The sequence below is a fragment of the Eutrigla gurnardus genome, assembly GCF_963514095.1.
Source record: "Eutrigla gurnardus genome assembly, chromosome: 15".
NCBI classification, from domain to species: domain Eukaryota; kingdom Metazoa; phylum Chordata; class Actinopteri; order Perciformes; family Triglidae; genus Eutrigla; species Eutrigla gurnardus.
In genome coordinates this window covers 7711387-7724939 of record NC_139938.1, presented here as the reverse complement: position 1 = coordinate 7724939, position 13553 = coordinate 7711387, and the positions used below count along the sequence as shown (strand labels likewise).

At 42.7% G+C, this 13553-nt stretch overlaps 1 protein-coding gene across 5 annotated transcripts in view; it reads right to left on the bottom strand.

The window, feature by feature from the left end:
- LOC311025925 (vacuole membrane protein 1-like) overlaps nt 1–12358 on the bottom strand; it is a 57046-nt gene extending 44688 nt beyond the window's left edge. For 2 of the 5 annotated variants that reach the window (XM_084029106.1, XM_084029107.1), the window contains exons 1-5: nt 10812–10853; nt 10271–10370; nt 9986–10124; nt 7208–7298; nt 5695–5805 (exon numbers count right to left, since the gene is read on the bottom strand). In XM_084029106.1, coding sequence (XP_083885232.1) covers nt 5695–5805; nt 7208–7298; nt 9986–10124; nt 10271–10370; nt 10812–10838 — 468 coding nt within the window. In that variant the 5' untranslated portion in view covers nt 10839–10853. Of the gene's footprint in view, nt 1–5694; nt 5806–7207; nt 7299–9985; nt 10125–10270; nt 10374–10470; nt 10489–10811; nt 10854–12226 lie in introns of those variants that run through there. The other 3 variants (XM_084029108.1, XM_084029109.1, XM_084029110.1) reach the window with 3 other exon arrangements.
- Nucleotides 12359–13553: the final 1195 nt, after the last annotated feature.

Sequence of the window (13553 nt, the reverse complement as noted above, 5' to 3'; positions counted from 1 at the left end):
AGCAAAGGTTCTGTCAGCAATTGATTATGGTGATATTTCATATAAGCACAGTGTTATATTCAGTATTTCATGCTGCATTACGGTTTGTCTCTGATTTGGTTGGTTGGTTGGTCGGCCCTCCTAATACAACCTCAGAATGGAACATTAATACTTTACTTTTTATAAGGCCATATTACACAATTTCCCTCCTTATCTACGTTCTCTACTGGCCAAAAGCTGCAGCCTCCGATCATGCGGACAAATTAGGTACGCAATTCCAAGAACCTGCACCATTTTTGGTGTCTTTGGTCCCTCATCTTGTTGTTAGCAGTGAAAGTGCTCATCACTGACACTGAATGGTTTATTTGAAGCCTGTCGTCTCTTTCGTGAAATTTCTAGTTTTTATATTGTTTCACTTTTTGCTGTAAGTTATTTTTATTAGTGTTTCTATGAAATGTTTAGGCTGCCATCATGGCCAGGAGATCCACAGTCTGAATGGAATGACCCTGGCTAAATAAAGGTTAAATTAAAGTAAATTTAAGAAATAAAGAAATGAAACCGAAGTTACATAACACACTCACGAGCAGCTGCAGATTCATAACTTACCATTGTAAAATGCCCAACCAACACATCTTTATGGTATGTAAGTAATACAGCCCATTCAATAGTGGTAGCATCAAACCGAAGCGATAAAGTTCTGACACACTATCTAGATGTAGTTAAAAATGAATGGCTTCTAACTGAATTCAAGACGTTTTGAAGGTAGAGTGAGAGATCTGTTACTGCCAGCCATTGGTGAGTCAAGAGTAGCTTTTCAGCTTTTCAAAGTACTGAACTTGATCCTGATGCGTCACCCATGATCTGGGTAACATGCATGCAAGGTATCAATTCTTTGGTACAGAGGAGCGATTATGCTATGTCGAGTCATGTTTGCACAGAAAGCACGTACAGCAAAGTCAGGAAAATACTGAATCAACATATTGTCACTGTTTACAGTTATTATACAGTAAATCCACACCCTTCAGAGTAAATTCAATGCGTTCTGAAGAGCCGACCTGGGGGATTATCACCTTATCAGGTCATAACAAGTCTCCAATCAACACTTGTCAGGTGGCACTTATAGTAGTGGAAAACTACTCCGTCCAGGTCATGCAGACCAGCAGGACTGTGTGAGTCACAACTCAAACAAAGCAAAGAGGTTTCTGTCTATGTGAACGTGAAGGTGCTCCATTGTTTGCTTCTGGGGTTACAGCAAGGCTCGTCACTGTAAAAGCCACACAATGGTCAGATGAGTGAGGGGTAGCATACCACACACACACACAGTCTTTTGTCTGATAACATGCCATGCTGTGACCGAGTTTCTCTCACCCACATGTTCTTGTCAGCCTGAGAATGCGTGGGCGGACTGCACTTAACTCTCAAAAGGCATATGAGCGGGAGAACTTTAAGAACCTGAGCAGGAGTGTGTGTGAGTTTATATTAACAACACAGCAGAGACAGTGTGCTGAAGCTACACTCAGACCTGCTCAGTGCTTACAGCGATAGCTGGGGCTAATTAAAGCTGTGCTCCTGGTAATTGCCAACAGCCAAAACTTAATTTGAGGGGGGTTGCTGGGGAAAATCTGTATATTCTACACAAACCTCCTCTGCAACCTATAATTTAGCAATCCTAAAAAAAACGGAATAGAGAAAACTGTAATGTTCTTGTATTTAGAAGAGACACTGTTTTATTTTTTGAAAGACAAAGCGCTGTAAATCATGAGTCATAAAACATGGTTAGATTTTTTTGTTATCCCATTGGATTGCTGTTGAAATTCATGCTCCCACAAAGACACAACATGTACACTTCTCACTGAAAAAGCAGCTCAAAGCCAGGGCGGATAGAAAAAAAAGGACTACCCTACCTGACATTATGTACAGCAACATGCCTGGCTTCTATTATAATACCTTTAATTCTTTGTTGCTGTTGATTTATTGTTGAGCACAACAATTTTTATGCTGCCTATAATGACTTAATGGCAACTGCCATTACTGAAAGTTAATGGTGTATGACTCAGATGAGCTCTCTTCTAAAATATTTACAGCATTCCCAAGCTTTCAGAGTCACACTTATCCCCAACCCTTGCTCAGTTAAAAGAGGATTTATGGAGGACAGTGACACGAGTTGTCACTACAAAACAAATACTTAAAAACCTAAGTGGGGATGAAAGCCTGTGCCACTCATAATTGCCATCTTCACAATCGTTATGGCAGACACATGAGCAGGTGCAAGACTCTGCGAAAGTGTGCATGTGTATACTGATCCTCGCCTCCGCAGCCCCTGATGAAATGAGATCTCTCCAGTGCTCCTGCGCAATTTTATTGTTTTCATGGTCTGTATTATGAGCACCCATCCACGACCTCCTCCCTTAGAGCAGCTGGATAAAATACACTTGATGGTGTGCCAAGAAGTGTGCTTTTTTTTCTCTCTTTTTCTTCTCTACGCCTGAGTTGGCGGGTTTTATCTTTCTCCAATAACCAGTCCTGTCTGTGTACAATGATCTCCCGCAGTCTCAGCGGGACGCAAACACAGACAGGAGACACAGGGCAGCAATTGCCCATGTCAGGGAACAGGAGAGCGGCCACTTCTGCTCCGGTTTCATTGACTGGGACGGCTTGCATGGTACTGGCTCTGCACCACCCTCTGTTGTTGGCTCTGCAGTACTCCATGATATAATGTTCACGGCTTCATGCCAACCACTAAGGATGTGTACTGTTAATAAGTTAATATGAGTGGTAATTTATTCCTAACAAAATTAGCGTAAAAGATTGTCATATCAAGCTCTCAGAGGTTAAACAGAAAGCTTGCATGTAGCAGTGCCCAGTTCAATGCAGTCAACACTGTGTTGGGCAGAGAAATGTGTGAAGTCACTGGAGGAAATTCAAAAATGTGCTTCAATCGAATAGCTAAGTCGGTTTAATAAGTCATGAACAGAACGGACACATGACGACTGGGAAGGTAGGGGAAGTCATATGACAACACAGTCACATGTTATGTCATGTGAAAAAAGCACTACAGAGGACCTTGATGGTTTTAAGACCTGCCAGCATCCACACCTTTCCACATCTTAAAAAGAGGTTGGAACTACCTGCTGATGTATTGTGGTTGAGTACATTAAAAGGTTTTTGTGTGTAATATTATGGTTCGCTATGCTCTACAATAATCTCATACACTGCAGAGTCTTTTCATTTGCCAGGGAGACAATACCTTATATTTATAAACGTCAGGCTTTTTGTGAATGGATACTGATTTATGAATATTGATACTCGACATTAATTAAATGATACAACATGCAAAATAATTTCAATAAAAGTCTGCACTGATTAGTCTTGTTTATCAACATCTTAGAACACTGGCACCCTCTACTGACTGTAAATAGTAATAAACTGGGCTAGTTACAAACATCAAGTGCACTTAAAGATTATTATGGTTACCAAAATAATCAGGCAGGATTGAAACCAACAAGGACCATCCACTCACCTGCCAATCATTTTTTTCCATTAGTCGACTCGTTTGGTTGGTAAAATCAGTCAGAAAATATTAAGAAATGTCCATGACAATTTCCCAGATTCCAGGTTGAACTCTTCAGATGTCATAATTTATCTGACCAAGAGTCCAAAACCACAAAAAAGTCCATTTAGGATCACAGAAGTGCAAGACAACCAGAAACTGTACAAATTTGAGAAGCAGAAACCCGGGGCAAAAAAAAACAACTTAATGACGGTTAACTAATTAAAACGGTTGCTGTTAATTTACTTCCAATCAAGTAATTATACAATTGACTGGTTGTTTGAGTTCTGGTCCTCACAATCAGGAAAATGCTAAGAAAATGCTGTGTATGAGAAGCTGTGCAATCAAAGTTGTGGCGTTTCTCCCCTAAGCTGGTGTGTACTGTACTCTATTGGTGCACTTGTATACCACTTACAGAGTGACTATGGTGCTGTTCTTTCCAAATGTTGACATGGGAGCGAATCAAAGTCAAGAGCTGGTAAACACCAAGGCCCTCTTCGGAAAACAGTGCCAGAAAACTCAAGCATCATGTGTTAGACATCTAAGTTTGTGGGCACGACTCGCCTGACCCAGTTATAATCACTGGCCCAATCTTAGTTCCTCAAAATAGGACATGTCTGCTGGTACCCGTCACTGTTCACAGACCACATGAATTGTTAAACTTTTTTTTTTTTACTGTCAGAAATATCTGTCAGAACCAGGAAATCTACAAAATCACTCAATGGTTCCTTCAAGCATCTATAAAAAAAGAAGATATGTAATTAGAATTCTCTGAGGTCAGGTTTGTTCTTACTTGTGGTTTAAGCTCAGAGTTGAAGAGAGGAATCAGATACAGGATCAGACAGGGTTCTTTATATAAACAAATACCATCAGACTACTAAATAAGGCCAATAATAGGCCACTATGTTATTTAAAATAATGAATATCAGCCAATTGAAGACATCTTATAAGTAAGAAACGATCCTCACTGACCACAGACTATTTCAACAAATGTATCATCTTTTTATTCTAGTGTGGACAAGTTGGATTGCCATCAACTGGTAATATTCAGAGGGATACAAGGTAAAATAAAAAAAAAGATGAAATTATTTTGATATCAACTTAAAAACATGCATCAGTAGATCAAATCCAAAAGTATCTGCACCAGTATCGGCCTTAAAAAGCAATATCAGTCCAACTCTATAAAAAATGCGCAGCAGCAGCTCCAGCAAGGAGCACCAAGTTCTGTCATGAACCCAATGACACCGCAACCTGCAGTAGCAGCCGCGCACACTAGATGGTGATATCCTACATTAAAACCTTATGTAAAAGTGAGTTGTGCCACTTAGGGAGAGTAGCAAGTAACTCTCAAATTACATTTGGGAGCTTGGCTTTTAAAAAACATCAGAATGGAGGATACGCACTTCAAATTTTTCAGTTCAGCTCCATCGGGCAAGGGTATACAAGTATGACAGTGGACTCCATGATGACAGATGGACACGGAGCAGTGAAGGCAAGCAGATGTTGTGGGACCCTGATCTGATCAGCAGTGGAGACCCAACACCTCCCCATGCTTGAAACTGAGCAAAAACACTCATTGGCGGGGAAGAGTTGGGGTAAAAACAGAGAGGAGGAAGGGAGAAAGAAAAGGGGAGTAAAACAGGGACTGTAGAGGAGACATAAAAAGGAGCAGGAGTAAAGGGAGGGTGTGTATGAGAAAGTGAGAGTGAGCGACACAGTGGGGAGCAGGAGAGCAGGGAGAAAGGAAAGAGAAAGAACTCAGAGAGGGGGAGGGAGTGTGTTTTTATCCTCATGTGCACTCAGTCAGAGGGGTCAGTGAGTGCGATTGTTCCTAGACTGCCTGTCAAAACACTGTGGCTACCACAGCGTCTATTCATCTCCGCCCCACTCTGAAACGCACACACTCACAAACCCATACTAACTCACGTATGCATGTGCAAATGCAAAAGGAGGCGCCAAAAAGCTTTAAATAATGCTCTTATTAAAGCCTTAGCAACAACCCAACAACAGCATCAACACAGCCTTTTGAGATCTGCGTCACTGCACCACCATCATCCACTGTGTTTGAGTTTCAGCTCCGTCATAAACATGCACAGGCAAGTGAATAACTGCACTGTGAAAGTGGCGGGCAACCTGTCATGGAATCGCAGAAAACATTTTCTTACCAGGTAAAGAAGGAAGGTGTGCAGGCCGGTGCCAAGACCCACCGAGGAGAGGATGCCCAGGCCAAGCCAGTAGGCACACCACAGCGTCTTCTTCTCCATGTAGTGCACATACTGCAGAGGCCAGAAAGAGGGACGGTCAACCACATGGCAGAGACACATGCACAGAGTGTGAGGAAAACAGGGGAGGGGGGAGGAGGGTGAGAGACAGAGTGAGAGAAGGCACAAGAGTGAAAGTGTGCAAAACAGGGAACAGAGGGCATTTAAAAGGGTGGGTGAGGGCAAGTGAGTGGTAGAGAAAGAGAGAGAGAGACAGAGGTGGTTGTTGAGTTTAGAGGACAGAGCCGTAGGGTATGAGTGTTCAACACACTGACAGAAGAACAGCACAATTATTCTTTTTGGTGGCAGCCAGCTCTTACACAACCAGTGAAGTAAGGCAAGCCAAGATCTCTCTCTCTCTCTGCTCGTCTTCCTCCCGTTCATGTGCCACTATCACTCCATCGATCACTCAGTTTTCACCTCCTCCCTCAAGCCAAGGCAGGTCATGTTTAGGAGGAAGCGTGGAGTGTGTAGATTACGGGAAGAAGGGAGGAGACAGAGGGGTGGTGGGAATTGGGGGAGGCTCTGACCGAAGACTCGATTTCCCAGGAAACCCAGCAAAACAAAAACACCATATACTACCTCTCTCTTTTTGCTGGGAAGCACAGTTCCAGCCTTGGGTGATTGTTACATGTAGCCTAGATATTGAGAACTGATTACACAACTTCTGAGTCTCTGTGAATAACATTGAAAAATGTATTTATTGGTTTCAAAATACTAAAGCACATGTTACAAAAAAAAAACTCCTACATAGATCTTGCCACTGATGTGGTTTACAGTCACAGCTCCAGTGGTTTGCCCTCTGGACATGAGAAATTAGCAGGTACAACGGGGCTGTGCAGGAAGTTAATAATTAAACATAATGTAGGCAAACTCACACAAACACAAACTTGTTAAAGTGATCGTGCAAATATCCTCTCATATGGATTTGTGTTCCTGAGGTGTTTCCCAGTTCCCAGATAACTATGTGGCACAGTCCCACTAGAATCAAGACTTGATCATCAATGACACTGTGCAGTACCTAAATAAATAGTAAATGGCCTGCATGAATAGCACTTTTCAGCTTCGTAGGACAACATGGTGGTGCTGCTGCTTGAGTGCCTTGCGCAACTTCTTTGTGGACAGGAGGAACCACCAAGCCTTCAATTAATAGACATCTGCTCTACTTACAGAGGTACAGTCACACACATTATGTGTATCTCATTCAGTCTTATAAGGATAAAAAAAGGCAGGAAACTGTAACCTGTGCTGCATAATTATAAGGCAAGTAATCACAGAAAAAGAAAAATGTATTCAATTAAAAGACCCAAACAAGCCAAACAAGGTGGAAGACCTGATTTCAGGTGGTGAGCCTCCACAGCACCCTAAGCAGCACCCTAAGTGGGGTTATAATGTATTATGAAAAATATTTAGTCACCTTCTGGTGTGTTCCTTCAATACAGTAGGCAATGGAGAGGAGAGTAAGCAGGATCAGCAGGCCAAACACAGTCTGTCTTTGCTGCCAGAGCCTGGGTGAAGGAGAAGAAAACGATGGATGCAAATGTGAGGGGGCAGAGGTCGATGGTATACAAGACAGGGAGAAAGATTGTGAATAGGGAGCAGAAAGTGTGACTGCAGTTGAAAAAAGAGGAGGAATCATAAGAAGCACGAGTGAGGCAATATGATTGAAATGAAATAAATTATTTGATGGAGGGGACATCATTTTGATTTCAACAGAACAACAGGGACATCTGCTGGAAGCTGATCCAGCCACTGCATTATATGCTTCACACACAGGAGCGCCATGTTCAGAAAAACGTGTGGATTAAAGCATGACATAACAAAAATCCTCAGTCACTGCTAAGTAACTGGCAGCATTAACATTATGTATTAATTTTTACAGCACCCATTTGAACTCTAACCGTGGAATACATGTAAGGTCAGGCCAACAACGTATCACTCACTGATATTCTGTGACGTTACTCTTGCTAGCGTTGACGCTAAGTATTAAGCTAACATTACATTTAAAGTAACGTTACTCCAACATGGCCTCAGTGACTTTACGTTAATTTTAGGATACGACTTTGAGCCCAATGTGTTTAAATTTTCTGCTACTTACACATGACATGTTCATTTTATTTATGAATTTTGAATTGGGGGCTTCTACCTACTTGTTGGGCTAAAGCTAGCATTGTGAAACTGGTATTTGCGTTAGCCTCCACGGCGGTGTCTTTTGGCTAACGGCTGTCCTCGAGCGTAGCGAGGTAAATGCGGCTAGAACATTTTAGCTACCCAGCCGCGGTGATAATTTAGCTTCCAGTCAGTCTGAATGGCCACCAGAATTATTCCCTCTCGATAACTGACCTACCGGTTTGCTGAGCTGCGCTATCCGCATGTACCAGCGGCAACACGCAGCGTGGCCGCTGTTGACAGACATGCCCTCAGCGTATTGGCTGTAATATTTGGTGTTTATAGCTTCCTCACTCAGGAATGACATATGCTGCATTCATGTGGTATCCGAATTGTGGTAATTAAGATTTGCCGACTCGGAAATTGCACATGAACGGCCCCTCAAATCGTAATTACGAGTGGGGAAACTCATTATTTTGATAGTGCACCCAAGAGAAGAGGACAGATTCAGTAATGGATGGTACACAATTCTTTAATTTTAATAGTGCAACACATATTAGCTGTTGCTTGCGTACATAATTTTAATCTGTAATCTATGTACACTTAACTTGATGTATAGACCAATGCTATGTATCGTTCCATCCATAACAAACGGTCTATTAGTCTGCTAATACTTCCCACAAAGTTATTACATTAGCTGACGTAACCTCCTGCCTTCTAATCTCTCTGTGACATTTTATTTGTATCATAATGGAATCATAAAAGTATTTGTCCATTACGAAGATAACAACCAACCTTACGTCCGCCATTTTTTTTAATTTGTTACTTGAACGCGACATTCTCGACATTCCGACTTCATAGTTTAGAAGTCGGATCTTCCGACTAGCACATGAAGGCAGCATTATGTCTGTAAACTGTTATCGAATGGGCAGCAACAACTCTATCAGTTTTATCATGTCTGTATGGGATTTACATGCAGAATAAGCAGTAATTTGAATACAATGTTGTTTGTTTGTTTTCTTGTTTGTTGTTGTTGTTGTTTTTTTTACAAAATAAGAGTCTCCTGTATCCCCATCGCCATGTAAAGGCTGAGTTACTCCCTCCCTTTGTTTCACAACCATTGTGTCCATTTACATCTTAAGTGAAACAAGTGCAGAGCCCTGAGGAGTCCCTGTGTATATGCCATGCATTACAAACCACTAATATCAACATCCAGGATAAACCTGTCCATGTGCTCGTAACGTAAACTTTGCATGATGTATACCACTAACTGCAACAGTTACAACACCATGTGTTTTCAAGTGTTGGTGAACAGCAGCTTCTGTCAGTCTGAACGCTGCTCGTGGTGCCTGCGGCTCACCACATCCTCTTCTAGTTTAGAAAATAAACACATTGTCCTCACGCACCGAACCACAAAGGCCTCCCTGAGCGTACACTCTGACCTTCTTCTAGGCCCTCTGTGTCAACAAAGATTATCAGGTGCGTAAAAGACGTGCGTAATAGCTTTGTGCTGTATTGCAGGCTACACGAGGCATCTGGCTGAAGACTAAACTAGGAGGGAGAAGGCCTTCTGGGTTGATAGCACTGAGACAAACAAGGTCACCTCCTGTCTGGTTCTATTGGTGCTTTTGTGTGCGTGTGCGAGGTGTGCAGAGTGTTATGATAGCTATTTTTCTTCCACAAGAATCATATCCTCTTTTTGCCTGAGATAGACAAGCAGCACAAGCACCTCTTTAAATAAAACGAACATCACAAATACACTCTGCTGAGCTGCTGTCAGCACCAGATGCATGAAAGCATGAATACTACACACTAATAATATAAGCAAACACATAGACATTACAGCTTAGACCTCTTCTTCGTCTTTTATTTGCTTGTGTGTTTTAGTCAAATTTGCACTGCAACACTAAACTCACTTGTAAAGTGTCACCGTGTAAAGTCTCGCACTACATTTTGTATTTGTACAAACATCAATATCATTTAACTTTCTAAATTCTGGGGTAAACCTTTATTGACTCAACTCATTCATGATATGAAAGATGTCGGGTGCAGTTCTGCAGGAAACGGACCCCAACCTTGTTCTCACCTCCATAGCCACTCTTTAAGGGTGACGAGCAGCTCCAGAGCGAAGTAGTGGAGTGTGAGTAGAGGTTTCTTCCATAACACCAGAGACTCATGCTCCTCCCTGTCCCTCTGTTTCCTCTCATCCACAGGCAGCTCCGAGTCTAGATGCACAACCAGAGTATTGCATGTACACACACAAACATATGAGGATTTAACAGTTTGAAATAAAAATCATACAAATACAACAAAAAAACATCAACACTGCTGATGCACTCATAATATAAGTCTCTTATTCTTTTGTTTGTACCAGTCAGCTCTCCGTTTCGCTGTTTCTTGACACCAAGACGCCACTGAGGTAGTCTCCCTTCGGCCCCACTCTCTGCCATCGCCTCCACCAGGAAGGAGTCCTGCTGAGAGAAGAGACGACCCTTGAGCACGGAATCACACTCCACATTGCACACTGCTCGCCAACTATGAAATTGACGCGAGTCCAAAGCAAATACGGACTCACACACGACGACGACAACACAGCACCCCCAAACACTCGCCACACTAAAACATGTGTGTATACGCTCCCACACCGGCCTGCTCCTGCTCCCTGCAGATTGCAGGTAACTCGGTAAGGCTCATACATACAAGTAAACACAGTACTTTAATCAGCACCGGTGTTGACACTGGGAGCACACGTAAGCGTTGTTAATTTTTCTGTGTACACTTGATTATAAGCCCACCTCCCATGGTGATCAGGTTGTGTACACAGTGGACGGAACAGTAATATAAGTACGGACAAGATTTAGCTTTATGTTTCTTCATCACATTTAAGGTGATCTACATTCATACATACATACTCTGCAGTGAGATGGGGACTCTGACATGGAGGTATGCAGTTTACCATCTGGTGGAATTGTCAGTGACTGACACACACTCTCTCTCTCTCTCTCTCTCTCTCTCTCTCTCTCTCTCTCTCTCTCTCTCTCTCTCTCTCTGAGCTTAATCCCTCTATCCTGTGCCCTAGGTCTGGGCCTCTGCCTCCTGTTTCCATGCATTAACACTCTGAGCTGCCAGGCGACAGACAGGCCATGATGCCTCTTTAAAGCCGGTAGGAATTTGATTAGTACATTCTTCCCCCTCCATTAAGCTGTAGTTTATTCATTCAGTGGCAGCGACATGTCCAATAACTGTTTCTTGCTGAAGCCTGGAAGGAGCTGAGACCTGAGAAGGTTATAGATCACCAGATAGGTCCAGCATGTTTAGGTGTAGAGTTTTATCTTGAAGGACAAGCATGCCAGACCAACGAGGCTGTGGGCAGCCGGAATCGAGCAACCGAATGTCACACTGAAAATCAAAAAATTCAACAAGTCTTCTCAGACGATTAGACTGCAAAGCATTTGGAGAGCTACTCTTGGCCTTCGCAGGCAACCACAAACAAAAGCTTTTCACTGCAGACCTTAAACCTTGAACACACACACACACTAGAAACACATGGAAGAAATTGGCCTTCAGGGCTTTCTGCCAGAAATCCCCTTAGATTTAGGCAACAAACTGCCTGGTTAGGTTCAGGAAAGGATCGCGGTTAGGGTTAAAACGAACCCTTTCTGGGAAAAAAAGCCCTGAAGGCAAGCACCGTGTGAATCCTTGACGCACAATAGTATCTATGTGCTGCCAAACACTCGTTTGTCCTGTTGCGCCGAGGAGAACAATGTATTGTCCGACAAAGGGGCTCAGCAAGGTGCGTCAATGCGTAATATCCTGTAAGCTACACTAATTATAGCAGTTGGTGCCAAACTGGGCACTTTGTGAAAAAAAGAAAAAAAACACACACACACGCATCTCAGCTGCAGTACGCGCTTTATTCCGCACGACAGTTAATGTGGCTATTAAAGTAAATAGTATGCGTCGTGCACAAGCAACACGGTAGTGAGCAGCCTGATAACAACACTGCTGCCTGTGTGCAGCGCAGAAGCGCAGCGCTGCTCCAGCACTCGATTGCGCAATCGCTTCTACCAAAACAACTCCGATGTGTTGAGTAACTCTTGTGCGAGGCACGATGAGACTCAGCACGGAGCACGTACACTACAGGATGAGACAGTTGAGTGATGCGATTTTATAACACATTCAACAGATAGAACAGGAAACTGGAGAAATATTATATATTACACATTATACAAGTGGAAAAACAACAACAACAACAACAAACAGGGCTGTGATGTAACAGATACAATGTGTATTTTAGCAATGCATCATGCAGAGAGGGTAAACTCACCATTCAGCTGCTGTTGAGCCCACAAGACGATCTGGGCTCTAGTGAAAGCTGCAGAGGAGTCCCAGTGGCAATGTAAGGCAAAAGTAGGCTACCCATGAACTGCATCATAACTTGAGTGCATGGGTGTGGTGATGGAGGGGGCCAGCGAGGGATCGAGGACTGATACAGAGTTGCCGGGGGAGGGGAGAGCAGGCTGACAGAAGAGAGACACATAAAAAGGGGGAGATTTCTATCATTTGCCCGGTAGAACCTCCTGAGAGCCAGTCTAATTAAAGGTCTATAAATATGTGGATCACTTAACTGGAGCTCACTTCTAACACTTGGCGGCCCCCAGCAGGTTTCACAGAACATGAATGGGCGGCATTTGGGTAAAGAGAGCTCAGCTAATTCCCAAATTCATTTTCAGGTCACAACTCAAGATCTCAAATGTGTGTCGTTATTGTCAACTGTTTCCGGAGTGAGACATGATTTCAGAGCTATTTCTGGTGATTGTTCTCCAGCAGGCCGCTCTGTTTCCGCTGGTGGAAGTTATGTGTGGCTGGGCATAAAAACAATCACTGTCTCTTCAGGCTTTAATAGGGAGATGCAGCACTGACTGAATTGACTGAATACTCAACATAAATGCGTGTCAAGCTCCGCCTTTGGAGGTCTTGGCACAGAAGTCAGGTCAAGTACTTCTTATTAGGTCTTGACCTGTAATGTTGCTGAGAGTTCAAGCGTCAGCTTTAAAAGGAAGTGATTGTCATACTGATGCGTCAGAAGCTACAGCCTGAATGGACTCTTACAATTTCAATTAAAGCAATTTTATTACTGTCATATGTTGGGTTTTCCAAAAATCAATATATAGTGAAAACATGGAGTACACTCAGAAAACGAGTGCTGTACATTTTGTCACTGGAACAATAGCACCGTGGTCCTGACCCAGTATATCACTACTTTCCTGAAAGAAAAGAGGTTAAAGAAAACTATTCCAAAATGTGTACACTCCCACTTATGATATTATGATCGTCTCATGTTTTTGTGATATTATAACCACAGCTCCTTGTGCCTGCAAAGTGATATATTCCTGAGGAAATCATTTCTACACCCCGAAAACCAATACCCTAAAATAACCCTCTGAAAAATATAGCAGGCAAACATTCACACATCATCACCATCAATTTCTCCCAGGGTCATCCATGACCTGTCACATTCATGCGAATAACAAAACGTCTTACACAGTGGTCTCAGTTTACAGCAGCATGTCAGCCCAGAAGAGAAGAATTGATATGGAGCAGATGAGCTTGATAACATAATATTGGGTTTGAATAACGCACATCTCTTATGT